We start from the raw sequence: 19,028 nt of genomic DNA, 5'->3' as shown, positions 1-19,028 counted from the left end.
TTGAACTGCCTACATAGAACAACCTACAGCAGCGGTCTGTCTCTCTAGACTGTAAATGCTTTGGTTAAATTATGTAGCAGAAAAATCTAACTCACTGTCAGTTTTTCAAAAGTTCTATTACGGAATTTAAAGATTTTTTCCTTTTCACTCTCCTGTTCACTTTTCTGAAATTTGGATGTTATGGAAAATGCTTTTTCATAAAAGTAAACATGTAAAATAACTTTCTTTTATGTTTATACTTCAAAATCTTCATTATATTTATTTATATCCTTCATTGATTTCATCTGTGGTTTCATATTTGCCTCCTCTCATTGTCCATTCGATCCACTGAGGGACCAGGTCTAGTCCCCTAAGAAACCCAACCTCTGGCCCTTCCCTTACCCTCCAAGAAAGGAAAATGCACGGTCAGCAAGAGGAGGGGTATCTCGTTTCCGACAGCCCTCTTCCATTCTCTAGGACATCTCGCAAAAACTAAGAAGCCTTTTTCACGTGAGCTGTTTTGGGTTAGCCTGTGCAATAAGGTCTCTGCAAAGACAGAGTTGACGCTGTTCAACGTGCTTATTATTTTTTTTGGCTGCTGAAATGCTGGGCACCCCTGAAGAAGAGGAGCAGCCTCGGCCATCGGACATCACTGTGTTTGGAGCCAACTGCACTCTTCACGGACTGAGTCACATCTTTCTGCCTGGAGGGATTACCATCCGCCGTGCCCTCTGGGCATCTGCCTTCATCAGTTCGCTCTCTATCTTCCTCTACCATGTTGCCGGGGCCATAATGCAGTACTACAAGTATCCCTATGTCACCATACTGGATGAGATGGATAGTCCAAACATGTACTTCCCGGCCATCACCCTCTGCAATTACAACAGTTTCCGTCGTTCCAAGATGCAGCGGAATGACCTGTTCTGGATGGCAGGATTGCTTGGCGTGGAACAGGGTGACTTTGACGCCTTCATGGCTGCCCTTGGACGGCCCACAGACAACACCAAGTTTTACCCCAGCAAGACATTCAACATGCTGGAGTTTGTGCAAAGAGCAAGTCACAGCATTGAAGAGATGTTACTAGACTGCAAGTACCGAGGCAAGGAGTGTGGACCAGACAGCTTCTACCCAGTAAGTAGCCAGTGGACTGGGCACAGTCATTTCTCCCTCCTAGAAGAGATGGGGAAAATGGAGTAAGCTGTTATTTTTGCTTGTGCCTTTTCTCAAGAAATAATAATTTGGCAGTGTCTGCCAATTTGTGTCAAATGTGAATACGAATGAAATTTTAGGGATGTTATAAGAGGAATGTATTCAGTTCAACTGGAGAGATAAAACTTTAATGATATTACCACTGTCTCTTTAAATACACAGAGGTCAGCAGTAGTTTATACAAGCCACACTGAGTAGCTCAAAAGTAGTATTATATAACAAGTGAAATCATGTTAATGACCAGAGAACTAAGAGTGATTTTGAAATAAATATCCCCAAATTTTCAGAAGCTTATTACCTTTTAAAAATCACCCCTACACACATCTACCCAGGAAAAGAGGGGGGAAAATTGAGTTGTAATGCCCTGCTTGCTTTGCAAATACTAATTGTTACTTTCAGTCGTGACATTTCCACCATAAGAAAACAAATATTTTAATAAATCCAATATCTGCAAATAATAGATTTTTAGTAAGACGATGCAGCTTACAGTGGAGATAAAGTGTGGTCTCACACTGACTTCATTCCACTTTTGCTTTGGCTTTAACCCTGTGTGAGTAATTAGGGCTCAATCATTACTCATGCTGAAAGAGAACCAGGCAGGGAGAGACAGGAAGCCACTCAGGCACATCTAAGTAGTCTAAACAGAAAACCTTCCAAGTGTACAAGACACATAAAGCACAGTGCTGACCCCAATATACTTTAGCACCATATCCATAAATTCTAATCATAAACATTTCATATTGCATCTAAAAGAGATTGCGCTTACGTGTGCGGCAGAACACTCACCTGCAGTGCTCTGTGCAGGGGAAGGATTACCGTGGAATAAAATGCACCACTGATTTGAGTAATGAACGTGGTGACTTTGTCACTATTGGTAGCTATTCTTGATGCTGATCTATAACTAATGCTGCTGAACAAGAACTACTTTACCACTGCTGCAGTTATTATAACAAGATTATACAGTTGATATCGCTTTTAAATGCAAGTGAGGACACTATTATTATTTAATTTTTCTACAGAAAACATTACGTAAACAATACCCTGATTCTATCTCTATGCCTTTAAAATCAAAACATATATCTGTATTTGAGGTTTAAGTGTAAATAAAAAATAGTATTAAAAGAAGTGGCTTCACTGAGCTGTCTGTGGTGCTGGACCTCTTACAGAGCTGGTCCTAAGCAAATGACAAGTTTTCCTCCAGTTCTGAGATGAACTCATTTAACATGAACCCATCTCTGCCAGCAAGTTAAATTGAAGTTTGTAGGCTATCACTGTTTATACACTGGATACCTTATACAGTGATATGAAGTACATTGCTTCATTCACAACTCTGTTTCTTTAAACCATAATCTAACTTTAAAAAAATTATAGAGCCCACACATCTTATTGAACATTCCTTCCTAGAAAGGGCATCCTTTGAGCAGCACAGGCCTTTGCAGTGTTTAGTGAATCTGTCATGCCCTTGCTGGAACCAGGCTTTGGGTTACAGCTGAGAGTCAAGAATGGGAGATGTTTTGCCTGGAGCAGGAACAGATTAAAAATGCATGAATCCTTTCAGGTGTAGAAGGCACAGAGGTCTGACTTTTTTTGCAGGTTCTGAATCATTAAATCAAAATACCATATTTGCACAGGGGATTATTATCCAGAGAAACAGAACGTTTTGGACAGAGGTCCTTCATCAGCTGTGCAAGCAAAAGACTGCACACACACACACACACACACACACACAGTGTGTGTGTGTGTGTGTGTGTGTGTGTGTGTGTGTGTGTGTGTGTGTTTGTGTGTGTGTGTGTGTGTGTGTGTGTGTGTGTGTGTGTGTGTGTGTGTGTATGCTTTCATCCAGTATTACAGTATTACAGATACTGCATGTATTTGTCTTCTAAGAACTCACCCTGTAATTGTGCTGCTGGCAAGAAAACAGGTTTCCATTATAAGAATCTTTGAATAGTGTGGAAACATCTGAGAGCTGATATTGTCTTTCAGCATTACAACAGATAATCAATGTTACAATACAAAACAGAACTGTGATATTAGAAACTCATTACAGAGTGAGCAACTAAGCTCAGAAAAAGAAATACCTGATGAAATCATTACCACAGGATGCTATATGCAATCTATGTATTCAGGTTTCAGTGTGATGGTATAAGCCAGTTTTAAACTTTAAAGGAATTTTACATGATAAACAACAAAACATACTTTTTCAGAGTAATTTAGTAATTTTAGAGTAATTTAACATGGTTTTACAGTGCTTATTTGTCTAAATGTTTTATTTAGAGATTAATTAAAAATTACCTCCCATATTATTATTAGTTAATCTTTAATGATTGTCATAATGATTATTCTACTCAGAACTCTATATATGAATTAAAGAATAAGGAACATCTTGTCTATTAATATTATATCAAGTCAGGTAATTTTCTGTCCAGTCTGAAGGAGTCTGACCATCCTAATGTTATATGTTCACTATTAACTTATAAACAAGCAATGGTTTTTTGAGTCGTTCTTGTCACCAGCATGACTGTTCAACAAGAAGGTCTTAGATTATGGCACTTCTTATTGAACAGTCAAGGGATGTGACTGGCTGTTTGCTGTTAACATACTGCTGACAATAAATAACCAAAATGCCATTGTTTGTTTATAGACATAATGATCCTACAATTCTCATCCCCTTTAAAACTCCCCATTGCTGTTAATGCTCCAGTTGACCAGGAATATGGACACACAGGGAGGAATAAATTCTAGATTCACCAGTATCACTCCTGGGATTTATTATGAGTGCATCTATATATCTAGACTGAGATGGCATCTGTTGAAGCCAATCTTCTATCTTATGGGTCTGTATCATTACTGGGACAACCTTGTTGTTAACCTTCCACATTCCCTCTATTTCTTCTTTCAGTGGATGGTATTTTTCAAGCTTTCTCATAGTCGTTTTAATGCTTTCATCACTTGGGGATGCCACATCTATTACCACTGCTGTTTACTGCATCTTATCTACCATCAGGATGTCTGATTGATTCAACATTACTTGTATATCTGTCTGGATTTGGAGGTCCCATAGGATCTTGTTGTTCTCCTCCATTCTCTGTGGTTCCTCCCATTTGGAATTGGGGGCATCCAACTCATTTCCAGAGTGTGTGTGTGTGTGTGTTGCATCTTTAACTGCTTGATTAGAACATGGTTCATTGTGGAGAAGGTAAGGGGCTTGGGGCCCACACTGATTAAAGCTGGCATGCACTAAAGATCCATTTGAACTGATTCACCTACTATTCACAAGTATTGTCAAGGCTATTCCCAACTGCAGATTCACATTATTCAGCCCACAACAGTAAAATATTCTCCAACAACAACTGATCATGACATTGTTTTGGCATAGTGTCTTTAGTTGACCAGTAATATGTAATTGTGAATTATATCCCTTTTTATATCTCTGCATTTCAATTTGTCTATACAATTAAGGAGTGAGCCACATCAGATACATACATTTATATTATCTTATTATCTGTTCTTAGATAATATACCTTTAGAGGACTAGACCATACTGAAACAGTACTATATTTTTGGATTGGGATCAGTATTAAGTGGATGTGGGATTATTACATTATTATTGTTTTGGTTTGGATGCCATTGAATAAGATTAATACATGAAGCAGTTAATGTTGCTAATGAGTTAGTTTGTCTTTTTGTGATAGTAAACAGAGTCTATCCAGTCTTCCCATTCAACCCAGTCTTCCTATCTACCAAGTCTTGAAAGAAGGCTGTCCATCACATTTTTCTCTTTTTATTTTCAAAGCAAACAGCAATTGCTTGAGGTGTTAATAGTTTTTGCAATTTTACTTACATTTTGGGTAACATATTTAACACTCCTCACTTAAAGACATTTCTGAAGTCTACAATTAAACCCCATGTTACTTTAATATATTGATTTTGGGCTACATCATCAATCAAAGTATTCCAGTCTATTTATCTGTAGCCATGGCAGGTTTATAATGAGCTTTGGTAAACTGAATAGCACCTTCATCAAAGCTGAATGATTGATTCAGTGACCTTGTGTCTAGAATTACCTTTGTCCAGTGTCAGACAGCAGTCTGTCCGGATGCCTGTGCTACTCTATATTAAGTCTTTCCCTGTCTTGCGCTTTTCCTGCATCGCACAATGATTTGATTACAGCTTCTACATAAACTGAGCTTGCCCAGGAAAAACATGTTGCGGTAAAAGATGCTGCACTTAATGTATGTACTTGTTTTTTGAGTTTTATATGGTGGGCAAAAAACAAAAGAGATATAATAGTAGAGAGACAAAATTTAAATCAATGTAGCGCAATATGTTGGTTCTGATTACACCTCTAAAATGGTGAACACAGCCAGACAGCTTGAGCTTGTGAAATATCTCCAACTGTGCTGATGGGGAAGGATGGAGAACAGCCTTGTGAAATGGCAGCAGTAAACATCTGGGCTCAGCTGTGAGCTATTTGATTTATTAGATGAAAACATGATGTGATCAATTTCCATTTCTCAAACGCAGCCACATCTCACATTTGTCTTATTTAAGTACTTGGGGAGCTCCTCCAAACCTGAATATATGTACACAAGGATACACACGCACTCAAGGATACACACCCACACACACACACACACACACACACAAACACACACACACACACACACACATACACACACCAACCCTAATATAAATTAATAATTCTTTCCATTTCACTGAGGTAAGGACCAATACAAGCATCACATTGAGCTGCAATGATAAAAGCACCTCTGCTGTGCCGGTTTTAAGGGGTGAGTGTAAAGACCTGCCAGTGTTGGAGTGCTCCTGCATTCCATGTGCTGCTTCACTGAATGACAGAACAGTTCTGCTTCTTCTGATAGGCTTCACTTGGCATGCGCTCCTCCAGCTTGGGGAGGGGAGAACAGGGGGCTGTCACGGTGGGGGGAACAGCATCTGTTATTTACTGATACAGACTGAATGTTCCCTCTGCAGAGTTGGCGGTGGGGGAACCCGGGTGCAGCCAGGCAGTGATGTAACGCCACATGACGAGAACCGCACTGTCGATGATTGCAGCCTTCCCAAACGAGTGGATTCGCAGAGCCTCACCAGCCCACTGAAACGTCTAAAATATGTGGCTGTCATACAGATCTCTATTTACCTAAATCAGGAAAAAGAACAGTGACATGACTAAATTTTATATAATCCAAGGAGAAAAAAAAAGGCATTTTAAACAAGGAATTCTGTTACTTCTTAGGAGGAGGTTTTAGTAGATTTCATTTTCTTGAACAACTTCAGATACAGTGCCCATGTTTGCATTTAAACCTCTTAGTTGACCACAAGAGGTCACCATTACCATGAAGAAGAAGAATAGTGTCTCTGAATAAATTATGTATGACTTCCTATGTAAAAAAGTATTTAGATGACATCAAAGCTGAACATAACAGAATACTTATGCATTTCTATAATAAATGTTAGGCTTCTAAAAACTTCTCTTTGTAGACACTGTCCCTTCCGTGTTCCGTGTTTTCCCTGTCATCTGTAGTTCCATTCCATAGTTTTGTTTTGTTTTCACAGTTTGATTGTGTACACCTGTCCCTCGTTTGGAGTTCATGTATTTAAACCCTGTTGTGTGCCTTGATTGTGGCTGTTCATTGTTTGCTTGGAGGTTTGACTGTTTGTTTCATTTTGAATTAATGTTTGATGGTTGTTTCTTTGCGCTCCGTGTCTTTGTGTTTATCTTAGCCCTGAGCCCTGTTTCCTAGCCCTGGATTTTCCCGTCTTAGTTATAGATTTGCCCCTATTATTGCTCCTCTCAGCACACGCGTCCGCCTCCTTACCGCTCAACATTATAGACACAATACACTGTAAACAGGTGCTAGTACAATTTGTACTTATGTATTTTGCTTAACCAATATTAGCTTGGCCTCTGAGAAAGCTATACATGAGATTATTGTAATGAATGTAAATGTAAAGGGTCTGTTTAAGATCTTTGCCTCTTAATCCTGCAGATCTATAAATAAGATTCTGATTAGTGGTGAAGTCTATTGAAAACAAAAGCTGTGTCCTGGTTAGCTTGCTTTCGCAGGACAACTTAGCCTCAATCACATTCCTTAGAAGCATTTGAGAATGGTAAAATCAAATGTGTTGCCCACTGCTGTCATATGCCCATTGAATAATATGCTCTAATTCCAATTTTAAATCCATTTCCATTTATATTGCAGAGATTTCTGTACTGTGGGAATTGAGGGCAATTTTAGTGAAAACCTCACAATACTTCTTTCACAGTGATGTGGTGTTGCTCAGGCTGCAAACCTTGAAAATTTGCTAAGAAAGAGCGGTTTATGCCTCTTGTTTTGCTTTGAAGTTGCAGAAATTTAACGATGAACATGGATGGAATTATAATCAACAGTAAGAATTGTTTTTTCAGTTGTGTGTGCAGTGCCAATTCAGAACTCAGTGCCCAGACAAGTTCTTCCAAGAGATTTCCAAAATTTGAGTGAATAGAGCATTAAAAAAAAAATTTCTTTCTCTCTCTCTCTCTCTCTCTCTCTCTCTCTCTCTCTCTCACACACACACACACACACACATACACATACACACACAAACACCTAAATTAATAACATAATTTAGGTGTGACTTTCATATAGAGCCAGACAATAATTTAATGGCTTTTAGACTAGGACCCTTTGCAGTGTTTTCTGATATTACACTGAGCTATTAGAAGCAAGAGAGCATTTCTACAGAGAACTCTTTTAATGTCCTGTCATTTTGCAAAATGTTTTTTAAAAAGACACTACAGATGAATTAATCATATCTGCACCTGTAACTGATGTTTTAACTGAGGTATCTGGATTTCTACCTGGCATGGTGCTCAATAATGCAAACTGTTATTTTTTCCAAATACTTACCCCACTTCTGGAGTAAAAATGTTGCCAAATCTCATTCAACTCACAAGAACCAGCTCAATGAGGTGTTAAACGCAAGATGAACAAACCATGCAATGCTGCTGAAGTTTCACTTTTTTACCCTTGGTTTTTAACTCACACAGCGATTCTACCTGATCCATCCATTAGGCAGTGCTTGCAGTAACCTGACACTGATCAGTACCCAGTACACAGTAGATGTGACTCACTGGAGTGTTTTGACTTTTCACTGAGTCACAGTTCTTCTTGAAAGTTCCTGGCAATTATTTGGGCCCATGCCTAACCAGACTTTCTGTCTGGCCTACTCTCCAGGAAACTGCACTACATTATACAAGTTGGCTCATGTAGCTTTCATGCCTTTTTTGCAACTGGCTAAGAGACCGTGGCCTATCTCCCGAACCTGAGATCCAATTCCAGTGATGCTTTTTATAGCAAAAAGTCCAAGAGCACAATATTCCCTTCTCTTTGGATGGGAAGGATGGATTAATTCAATTCTCCTGCTGATCTACAGCAGTGCTGGCCAATCCTGGCACTCTACCATCTTCTATACCCAGAATTAATGGCACATTGTTTAAAGATACTGAGTCATGTGCCATTCGCAAAAAAAATGGCTATCTTTGAGTTGGCTCTTATAGGTGAATGTTGGAAGCAGACTCGCATATCTGATATGCACTTATTTTTAGTGAATGTAGGCAGGATAAAATAAATTTGAACTGTTGTAGTATTTTTTTTATCTTGCATTATTTTTAAGTGTGCAGTTAAATTCATTTTTACATTAAAAATATATTATATTACTTATTCATAACTAAGGCTGTTATTAACCACTTACACATATGTGGAAACCTCTAAATGTTTTGCCTATATTTGGCCTCAGGAACATCTCTCTTCAGTGACCAACAGTAGTCTACCAACATAGATGGGGTCCACTTACCTCGGTACCTTCCTTCCATACTAATGACATGCAAGTATACTAGAACAAAAAACTATGGGTAATAGAGAAATTCTGAAAACATATTTAGATTGAACATGGAAAAACATAAACAGGTATTTCTTTGCAGGAAGCAAATTCATTGTAATTAGAACTTATGACACACATGCTAAAAATGTATTTTGTAGAGCTACTTGAGGCAGGCTGTGGGGTCCAAACATAGAGATAGAAATCTTCTTTGGTTTCTTCTTACCAGAAAGTTAAGCACAGATATGGATTGTACAAAATATGAATGCAGGAACATTTACTTTATACACAGGAGTAGGAGTGTGTCTAATAAGTAAGGAATATTGTATTTGTTTTGCACTTTTTCACCTTTCATCATTAAGCAGTAATAGCCTGGAAATTAATAGGCCTGCATTGTTGCTCCAGGTAAAAAATATTACATGAATAATTGAAGCATTATAAATTGCATGTAATAAATATAGCTTTTATGATATAGACTACCACAATAGTAAATCAATTATGTAACATTAGCTATACTAATGATATGAAAAATTTTCAAAGGCATGAAGCTTGATTGCAAAGTATGCAGCAAGGTCATATGACTGGCAGTCTACCATAGAGCTCTTGCAGGCCCATACACCAAAGCTGTAGATAGTTTGACCAAATAATTGAAAACTGGGTCCTCTTTTTATAAAGGTATATTTTGTTAGCCATCTTTCTTTGTACCTTACTTTCTTACTGTACCAGTCTGCTGAGCAGGACTGACAAGTATGCCAGTGTAACGAGCACACATTTTGCACAATTGCACACATTTTCTCACTTCAGGCACTGCTATAAGGGAAAAGCCAAAGTTCTACAGCAACAATGATATGTGACAGTGTGAGGCAGACTGTCACTCAGGAGGGTAAATCTCTGTTCTCGATGCCATGCTAACATGCTGTTTCTTTGGTCTGCTGGTAAGAGCACATGTCTGTCTATTTGAAGACCCAGGATTGAGGCTGGATGTGGCCACTGGCTTCTGCATTTACTGCAGCTAGCACCTAAAGCAGAGATGTTAATTGTTTTCATACTGAGCCTTTCTTGGTATCCTATATTTAACATAAGGAGTGGCAGTCTTTTTCACTATAAATGTTGGGTCCCATGACTTGAAAAGATGGCTTTTGGGGATGAGCTTTCTGTACCGTGGTCAACAACTTTAAGATAAAGATTAAGCCACTTAAGATGGTCTTAAAATGAGATTAAAGTTTTGACAGAAGTTAGAATGTCCCCACCCATGTTCACACATGTTCTTCTACCCCCTGCCACCATGCACTACGGTAACCCACCGTGCTCTTCAGATACCATGTCTGAATAGCTGTAGGGTAGTGTTTTAATGTGGTGGAATATACACTGCCCTTTCCAAAAGACAGCTTCCAAACAGTCTGTGAAAAGATATAGTGGCATTGAAATAGAATGACAATAAATGCCAGCAAGTGGCCATACTGGGAGATGGATTAGCAAGTCAAAGGATTGTCTGATTGGCTCAAGCAACTCACAAACAATGTGTAGTAGGGACGTAGTAGGGGAGTCGATGGGACTTTACTTTATTCTTAGCACATACGTTTTGAAAGAAGAATCACTTTCTTTGAAACTAGTTTCATTAACTTTTAGAATAGAACTTGCAACAGCTGGTGGTGATCAATTTTTCATGAGGTAAAACATCAATTGCATTTAAGCCATGGTGACTGCACTCATTAATTGAGAATTCCAGCCCTAAACTATTGTTTCGGTATAGGTTCAGCATGTCACATTTTTTTAAACTAATATGTTATAACATATCAAGCATATCTGCTTGATCGCCTTCTCAGCCATGAATCCACATAACATAAAAATGTATAGAAGGTGTCTTGTCTTTAAACTGGTTGTAGAATATTTCTACAGATCAGAATTTAAGGTAAAAGAAGCAGTGTATTTTAATATTCTGTTTCAGACATTTGGAGCATAAAAATGAAATTGTATTGATGCAGTTTGCAGTGGTTATTCATGGGATTAATAACCATTTTATATTTCATACTCACTGAGAGCTTTTTTCACAATGACAATAAAACAGTCTTATCATGGCTATTATAACTGATGATATAAGTAGATCTAGCAAAATATAGAGCAAATAAAAATTCAACATTAAATGAATGGCAAATCATTAACTCTTTTAAGAAAATACGCTTTAAATTCAAAGCAAAGAGTTTAATCATTTTGTATTCTACTGTAACCACTGAAAGGTTATCCCAGAAGTATTTATGTTTCAGCCCAGTAGGAGATGCTAATATTGGGATCTGAAAGAAACTGCATGGGGTATGAACAGTGAAAAAGCAATATTGCCAGTACAGTCCAATCTAGACTAGAGCATACTATAGTATATTACAATATACAACAGTATGCTGCATGCTACATTATACTATGCAAACCACATGGTTATTAGATATGGCTTAATTAAAACTAAACAAAACCCAGCAAATTAACAACTGTTATGTCTGACAAAATAATGCAGTGTTCTAAAAGACATTAATATTTGATATTTGATAATATTTGATTCGTATCTATATACATCACACCTTGTTTTTTTCTTGAGAGAGGAATGGGAGGGTAGAATGTCACCACAAGTGCAAGAGTATGCAAAGAACAGGTTAATCGTTGGGCATGGCATTAAATTTTTGTAAATTCCAATAGCAAACTATTTGAGCCATCTGCAGTCTCCAACAAAGACTGTTGCTTTTTGTTCATGGTGGACGAGGATCCTTTATAGGTTCGTCAACCTAAAACCTTCGAACCTTTGAGTCTGTTGTCTCAATAAATGTTGGGATTCTATTGGGGACTTTGGACTTTGCTTGACTTGGAAGGATGCTTTTTTGCCAACTTTTTTTTTTACAAGCAGAATCTTTAATCATTTGAATTTTCCAACCTGGCATCACGAAGAAGCAGAACAATCTGGATCTATATGCCTGCTGCAGACCCATCCACAGTAAAATCTGGGTGGGAGGGAGGGATTTGGCTACCTCACACAAAAGCAAAGCAACGAGGCTCTGCAGCCACACAGCCTTTCTACGGGAGCAAGAAGGTGGAGGAACTGATCTGAGGAATCTCAGATTACCTCACTACTAAGAACAAAAAGAAAAGCAAAAGAAAGGTGTCAGTCACAGATTGCCTCTGGAACCATGGAACTACTAGAGAAGCAATGGACTGTAGAGTATGAGAGCTTCTGTTATTCTTCTCAGATTTGTCAGACCTTCAGCTTGGTAATGTACAGACTGTTTTATTTCTGCTATTACAGGGAATGTGTTAATATGAGCTTAATGAAGTCATCAGCTCACCCTACATGCAGGCGCAGCCATAGCTCAGTCCCAGGAGAGTGTTTGATTGCTTGAGTCTGCAGTCAGTCACAAAAGCTCCCCCCCAAAAAAAACTTGTGAAACTAGAAGAAAGTAATGACCATGCACACTGAGTTTTAAAGGGTTCAAATTAGGGGCATGCAGAGGGGATTTTAAACTATGTTAAGACAAACATCATTTCAAGAACCCATAGACAACAGGGCTAAACCTCTGGAAACCCACTCTAAAAGAAAATGCAGAGATATGACATCTGACACTAAGAAGATCACTTTGGCTTTTGTGCTTAAGACCAAGGTCCATGGTCTGAAATATAGTTTCACCCCAGACAAGTCCAAATTCCAACGCATAATGTGGCTTCTTGCTCTGTCTGCTTGCTTGGGGCTTCTGTTCACATGGTCCTGGAACCATGTGCTTTATCTCCTTTCTTACCCTGTTGTGACAAAGATCTACATGGTGGTGGCTCACCATATGACATTTCCCACCATCACACTGTGTAACCAGAATCTCTTCTGTGTGTCTAGCCTAACCAAGGTAGACCTGTACCACAGTGGCTACTGAATGGACATTGTGCACTCAAACTGCTCTGTGAACAGGCAGAGTGTAGCGATGCTGAAAGATAGTCGCCACAGTGAGAGGTTGATGCGCCAGCTGGACTTCTCTAACTTCTTGGCATGACAGAATGATTGCTTTGGCACTCATGTTCATGTTCTATTTCAAAGGGGAAAAAAAGAAAGAATGTGATACAGGGACTGCATAAGGAACCCCGCAAGCACATTTTTGCAACAGCACAAACCTGCATTCAGATTGCACCATGACAAATTTCTAGGGTGCAAGAGGCATGAATAATTAAATGTGTGTTTTCTATGCACAGACCAGATGAAAATCTCCTATAGCTAAATCTCCTCTCTGACACTTTGCAATAATAAGACACCTCAAGGAATTATTTTTTTCTGGCATTTGTGATGATATAAAAGTCCTCCATTTAATTGTGTGAAACTGTCAGTATAACAATGTAAGGAATCTACAATTTATTTAAGTACCCTTTATGTTGTTACACAATGATTTTCTCAGTGTTTCAACAAACCATGATTTTCAGAGTGATTAACAGAGTGCACTGCCTACCTAACAATTTATAGCATGCACAATATGCTGACAAAGACATTACCTTATCTTTCATCATCATCACTTTAAATGAGAGTCAAGATTTAAGAGATTAATGCGCTGCACTGTTCAGATGTTGGTAAGTAGGAAGTGAACAAACTGATCTGGTACACGACTGAGGGCTTGCAAAAAGGAAATGCACTTCAAAGGTCTAAGAGCTCTCCTGTCTGGCTTCATTCGGGAGCCATGGCTGGAGCCATTTAAAAGCTGCCCAGGAGTTGGAAAAGGCATGCACAGAGGGTCCTCATTAAAGCCCTGAGGGTCTCATCAAAGAAGTGGAGGCCTGGATCTGTTCATTACTGTCATAGTGGGATCAGCAAAGCATGACTGTGCCTCTATGGGAGCTGCACTGCTGTGCTGAAACGTGCATAACAATAAGGACCAAAGCATCTTATGGCAGTCTCACAGCTTCTTGAAATCTGTGAAAGTGTGTGGATAACCTGTTTTGTTTGTTTGTTTGTTTTTAGTTTCCTGTTAATGTATCTGCTGAATATTATGATGCATCTCTCCTCAGATTTATACAAGATATGGGAAATGCTACACCTTCAACTCAGGCTTGGATGGCAACCCCTTGCTGACAACGCTAAAAGGTGGCACAGGAAATGGGCTGGAGATAATGCTTGATATTCAGCAGGATGAATACCTGCCAGTGTGGGGTGACACAGGTAAACCTAGGGGATGGTGGCTGTTTAGCATTTAAAAGTTTCACTTTATTATATGTATGTAATAACCATTAGGACAATCAATTAATTTCATTGACACCTTTTATGAAACCCTGATATTTATTATTATTATTATTATTACAACAAATTTGGTGCAATTTGGACTCTTTAAGGAAATTAAATGCTGACAATTGTCGTTGTTTCCATTGGAGTTGAAATTCTGGCTATAGGGATTGTGAGGCTATTTAAATATTAGATAGAAGTACACGTTTAGATTAAAAAATTTAAAAAAAGAAAAGAAATCCTTGTTCTTCAGTTATGTTGATTTTTTTTTATTTTTTTTTATGTTGAGTGGGAACATTTTATGGCAGAATGCAGCATATCCTACTCTAGGTGTTCACAACAGTTTTTTTTTTTTAAGAAACAGTTGAGATTCATTTTGTTCTCACATGTGTCATAATGCATCATATTTTAAGGTTAAGTGAAGAGAAAACAACTGTGTGTAGCTGCATCATTAGTTCATGCACCAGAGAGTCAACAAAAAGTCTATAGTGAAATCTAGATGGGGCATTTACATTCAGAGTCTGCAGATATATTTCTGCAGATATTTTTCAACATGAGGGTTAGGATTAGAGTTAGGGTTACTTTTGGGCTAGAAGCCTACAATAGTCACAGATTTAAAATGTCTTTAATGTACACATTTCAACTGGGAACTTCAAAGTCCTTTTTTATCATTAAAAATCTCAAGCTAGGAACTGAAGTAGATGAGCCAGCATGGCATGATCTAAATCTTCTGGCCATTCTTCTGCTTTGCTGATTAATATGTCCAGTACGTCATCATCATGGCACATTAATCATTTATGAAGCGACCACCATTACATTCAGACTCTTTCAGAATTTCTCTTTCATTGGTTCAGTGGTGCCATGACCTCGAAAGAGATCTGTTTCTTTCCCTGACTTACACCAAGTGCTCTTAAGAATCATTACATTACTATGTTTTACTCATTTGTTGTACTGTTTCCTTTAACTTTACCACCACACACTAAAACATGAATATGAAAAACATTATGAAACTGAAACTTATGAACAGCAGAACGTAATGCAATCAAATGTTTTGAAAAACATTTGAAAAAAAAATTGAAAGTGGTCATATGTATCACATTGCAGTTATTTGGCTTAACTAAGCTTGAGTTGCATTATGATACTTGTCCAGCCATTGTTTACAGGGTTAGGGTTAGGCAAGTAAGGCTGTGTCATGGTACATCAGTATGCAGTCATGCAGTATAAACCACTGCTTTTTCAAACATGACAGTTCCAGCTTCTTCCCTGCAATGTTTAATGCCTTGGCCTGTTGTTTCCACAGATGAGACCTCGTACGAAGCAGGCATCAAAGTTCAGATCCACAGCCAGGATGAGCCGCCCTTCATAGACCAGCTAGGATTTGGTGTGGCCCCTGGTTTTCAAACATTTGTGTCTTGCCAGCAGCAACGGGTACTTAATGCTAAGCCTTCTGCACACACCCCATTCACAGCCTCTGTCTTCTGTCTGCCTGTGAGCCCTGCACTTTCTCTGCATTAAAATAATTATTTCATACCTGGAGCAAACAAAGGCACCCTTTTGGGATGAGGACAGAGCTTTATCATTGGAAACTAATGGTATAAGGAACCATATATATTTCAGTCAGTAACCCCTTATGCAATGAGCATTTATGACAGTCCAGCCAAAATGACCTTGGGTATGAATGTTTAAAGTTTATTATAAAGATTTTCTTCTTTGTGTGTGGACCCACACAGAACAAAGCAAAACTTGTTAAAATGTTAAAAGGACAGTATAATGACACTGTACTAATAAACTGCTCTGTTAGTATACCTAGAGCAAGGTGCACTAACTAGACCTACACAAGATTGACAAAAACACCACAATGTGACTATGCTGCTGCATACTGCAACTGCAATATGCCCTACAATACATTAAACATATTAGTGTGCGATTAATGGAGTGCCCTGCATTACCTGAAACAAAAATTCACAGAACATTCATCTGTCATGGTAGGCTCCTCAGGATGGTCTCAGAGCAACCCCCCACCCCCACCCCCACCCCAAAAAACAACATGCTTATTAGAAGGTTCCTTTGCATATCATGGCTTTCTGTGATAACAGTTTTGCAAAGGCCAATACTTCGGTTATGATTAACAATCTAAGTATGGTGCAGCCCTACTGCTGAGGATCTTTCATTGTTTGAGTTCCACTTTGTGTTTGAGCTGTGTTTATTAGCAAATGACTAAGACTACTGGTATTTTTGATCAGCTTAGGGCAATATTTCCTATAGTCAGAAACAGTGCAATCATTTGGCTTAAGTGATAGTATGATTTGGCCTTATTACAATTATGATAAATATTTATAGTAAGCTCTGATATTGTCACATATTTTGTCATTACAAGAGACATCACTTTAACACCAGAAAATGCACTAAGGAAGTTAAAAAGTATCACTAATGCAGTGAAATGGCAAAATAAAGGACATTTCTACTTATCTATGGTGATTTCAGCCATATATTTAACTGTGTATTATCTACTAACTATTAAAAATATATTTTAATCCATATTAAGAAGACTAATTGTGGAGTCATGCACCATTTTATTAGTAGTAATTAGTAATTCTACTGCTGAGTATTTAAAATTACATAATGGACACAAGTGACAGTGTCCATTTAGGAGAATGATGTAATTGGTGTTCATTTACTCAGCACATTAATTTATCACTTGTGAGAATTAAAAGATTATCTTCATTTGCTAAATTTCATAAATATATCAAATAACATTCCTATTATTAATCAGTCAAAGCAGCCTGTATCTTGGTAATTTATTAAACCGTTTTACATCTGTACATTTTAACCAGTGAAGTTACTAAATTTCTCTGAATGTCTAAAGACCAGATGGAAGAAAAGATTGGGTAATTGCTTTGTGGGAATTTGGTATCTTGTCTTTTAGCTCTGTGAACTGTCCATTCAAGTGAAAATATCATTTTAGGTCCTCTTTTTATAGACACAAGGCAAGCCCACAAATAAGGAATAAAGCTGTGGTGCAGGCATGGTTGGGCATGGAAAAAAAAAAGTTTCCTATTTTCATGACCGGCACACACGCCCTAATGACGCACAGCATGGCGCAATTACAAAAAAAGAGGTTGTTTAGACTGAATGCATGATCAACAGGTATGGATAGGCTTACCGCCGCAATACCCAATAAGATTAACTCCTTTCATTCCCTATAAAGTCTGGCTTGAGCAGGCTACACAGTGCAGTGACAAATTTGTGGCAATTTGCAGGAATGACAGTGCAAACAAAAATTCACAGATGAGGAAACAGACATTCTTGTCAAGGAAGTTCTGAGTTGGCATACTAAAATATCTGGCACTTGATCAAATTTAATATTTACATTATTGTAATAGTACTAATTCTTTAAATTGCATAATTTTCTGTGCATAATGACACACCAAGTGATTCAGATTTAATAGTCACAACTGTCATATCGCCTGATTCCTCATCACACTACAACACCCAGCAGGCTGTTCGACACCCAACCCAGGATTCCACCAATCATGAACTTCATGTCAGATCGTCATCACTGGAATATTGAACTCACCTGTGTACTTGATTATTTCAGCCTGTCTCGAACATTAGGACACTGTGAAGTATTGCCTCTAGAATCCTATGCATACCGCGCATTCTTTTGGGTTGTTTTTCTGTGTACCGAACCTTGACTTAGTGTTTCCCGTTTTTGATTTTCACCTGCCCCTTTTGGATTCTGATGCCTGGATTATTGGATGATCTTTATGATTTTTTGACATGGACTGTTTTCCCTACTTTCAAGTTACTCCTTTTTTTATGACCGTTTCCACTACCTGTTACTACAATAGAACTCTGTTTTTTTATCCGCGAGCATCTGATTTTTGCCTGGCCCTTAACAGCAATAGATTAATTTTTCCTTTCAAAAATAATTATGAAATAAGTTGTATTTAGTTAATATTTGGGAGATATATATATATATTTGTAATGGGATGATGTTCTTGGTCAGAGTTTTCTGTTGTGAGAAACTGGACACTTCTTTATGTGCACATCTGTTAAGCAAAAATGTTAAGTCACTCCACCCACCTTGTCACAGGCGCATTTCTTTCTTTCTACCAAATTAACAAATGGCGACAAATGTGTGTGAGCCCTAAAAAATGAGCAAATTACAGCGTTAGGCAGCATAGTAAAGGGTAATGTACAGGACAACCCAGTCGCGCTGCACCCAGTTGTCCAAAAGCATCACAGTGATGACCTGTTGGAGGGAATGCTCAAAATGATGTTTGCGCTACTATTTAACAGTGACTTTTGGGCTCCAATGCTTTCTGTGAACCAGGTCCACTGCAGGATGCATAGTCATTCATGCATGGAACAAAGTTTACTTCATGGTGATGAAAGAAGGAATTTTCATTTCCTCTGGTGTTCTCATTTTGGTTCATCAGCTGCTGTCTCTTCCTGACAGCTCAAATCGCACGTTTCCCGTGCGCTATGTTGTGTGGTATCCATGTTGTGGCACCAGTAATCATTATCAACTAAACAACCAGCTTTGACATCAATGTTATCCTTTTATCTGGTTAACTGTATTGTTTACTCAAGGATAACAAAATGCCTTCGGTTCTTTTATAACCCATTAGATGAGGAGTTTAGCAGCCCATTACAGGAGGTGAGTTTTCATCTCCCTACTGAGCACAGCCCAGAGGGTTATCACTTCAGGTAGAGGTACAGTAACTGT

General features: G+C 38.3%; 1 protein-coding gene and 1 pseudogene across 7 annotated transcripts in view; both read left to right on the top strand.

Moving 5' to 3' along the window:
• asic1c (acid-sensing (proton-gated) ion channel 1c) overlaps nt 1-19,028 on the top strand; it is a 66,700-nt gene that overhangs the window by 37,933 nt on the left and 9,739 nt on the right. For 6 of the 7 annotated variants that reach the window (XR_014116788.1, XM_027020279.3, XM_027020278.3 and 3 more), the window contains exons 2-3: nt 14,086-14,236; nt 15,597-15,724. Coding sequence is in view for 6 of the 7 variants with exons in the window: in XM_027020279.3 (XP_026876080.1) it covers nt 14,086-14,236; nt 15,597-15,724 (279 nt within the window). In the remaining variant the exon portion in view is untranslated. Of the gene's footprint in view, nt 1-444; nt 1,111-14,085; nt 14,237-15,596; nt 15,725-19,028 lie in introns of those variants that run through there. The other variant, XM_027020276.3, reaches the window with a different exon arrangement.
• LOC145651123 (acid-sensing ion channel 1-like) lies at nt 12,570-13,085 on the top strand (annotated as a pseudogene).

The sequence above is a fragment of the Electrophorus electricus genome, chromosome 14 (genome assembly GCF_041902795.1).
Source record: "Electrophorus electricus isolate QZ-2024a chromosome 14, ASM4190279v1, whole genome shotgun sequence".
In the NCBI taxonomy this organism is placed as follows: Eukaryota; Metazoa; Chordata; class Actinopteri; order Gymnotiformes; family Gymnotidae; genus Electrophorus; species Electrophorus electricus.
Note: the sequence above shows the minus strand (reverse complement) of the source record. Positions and strands in the feature narration are given on the sequence as shown.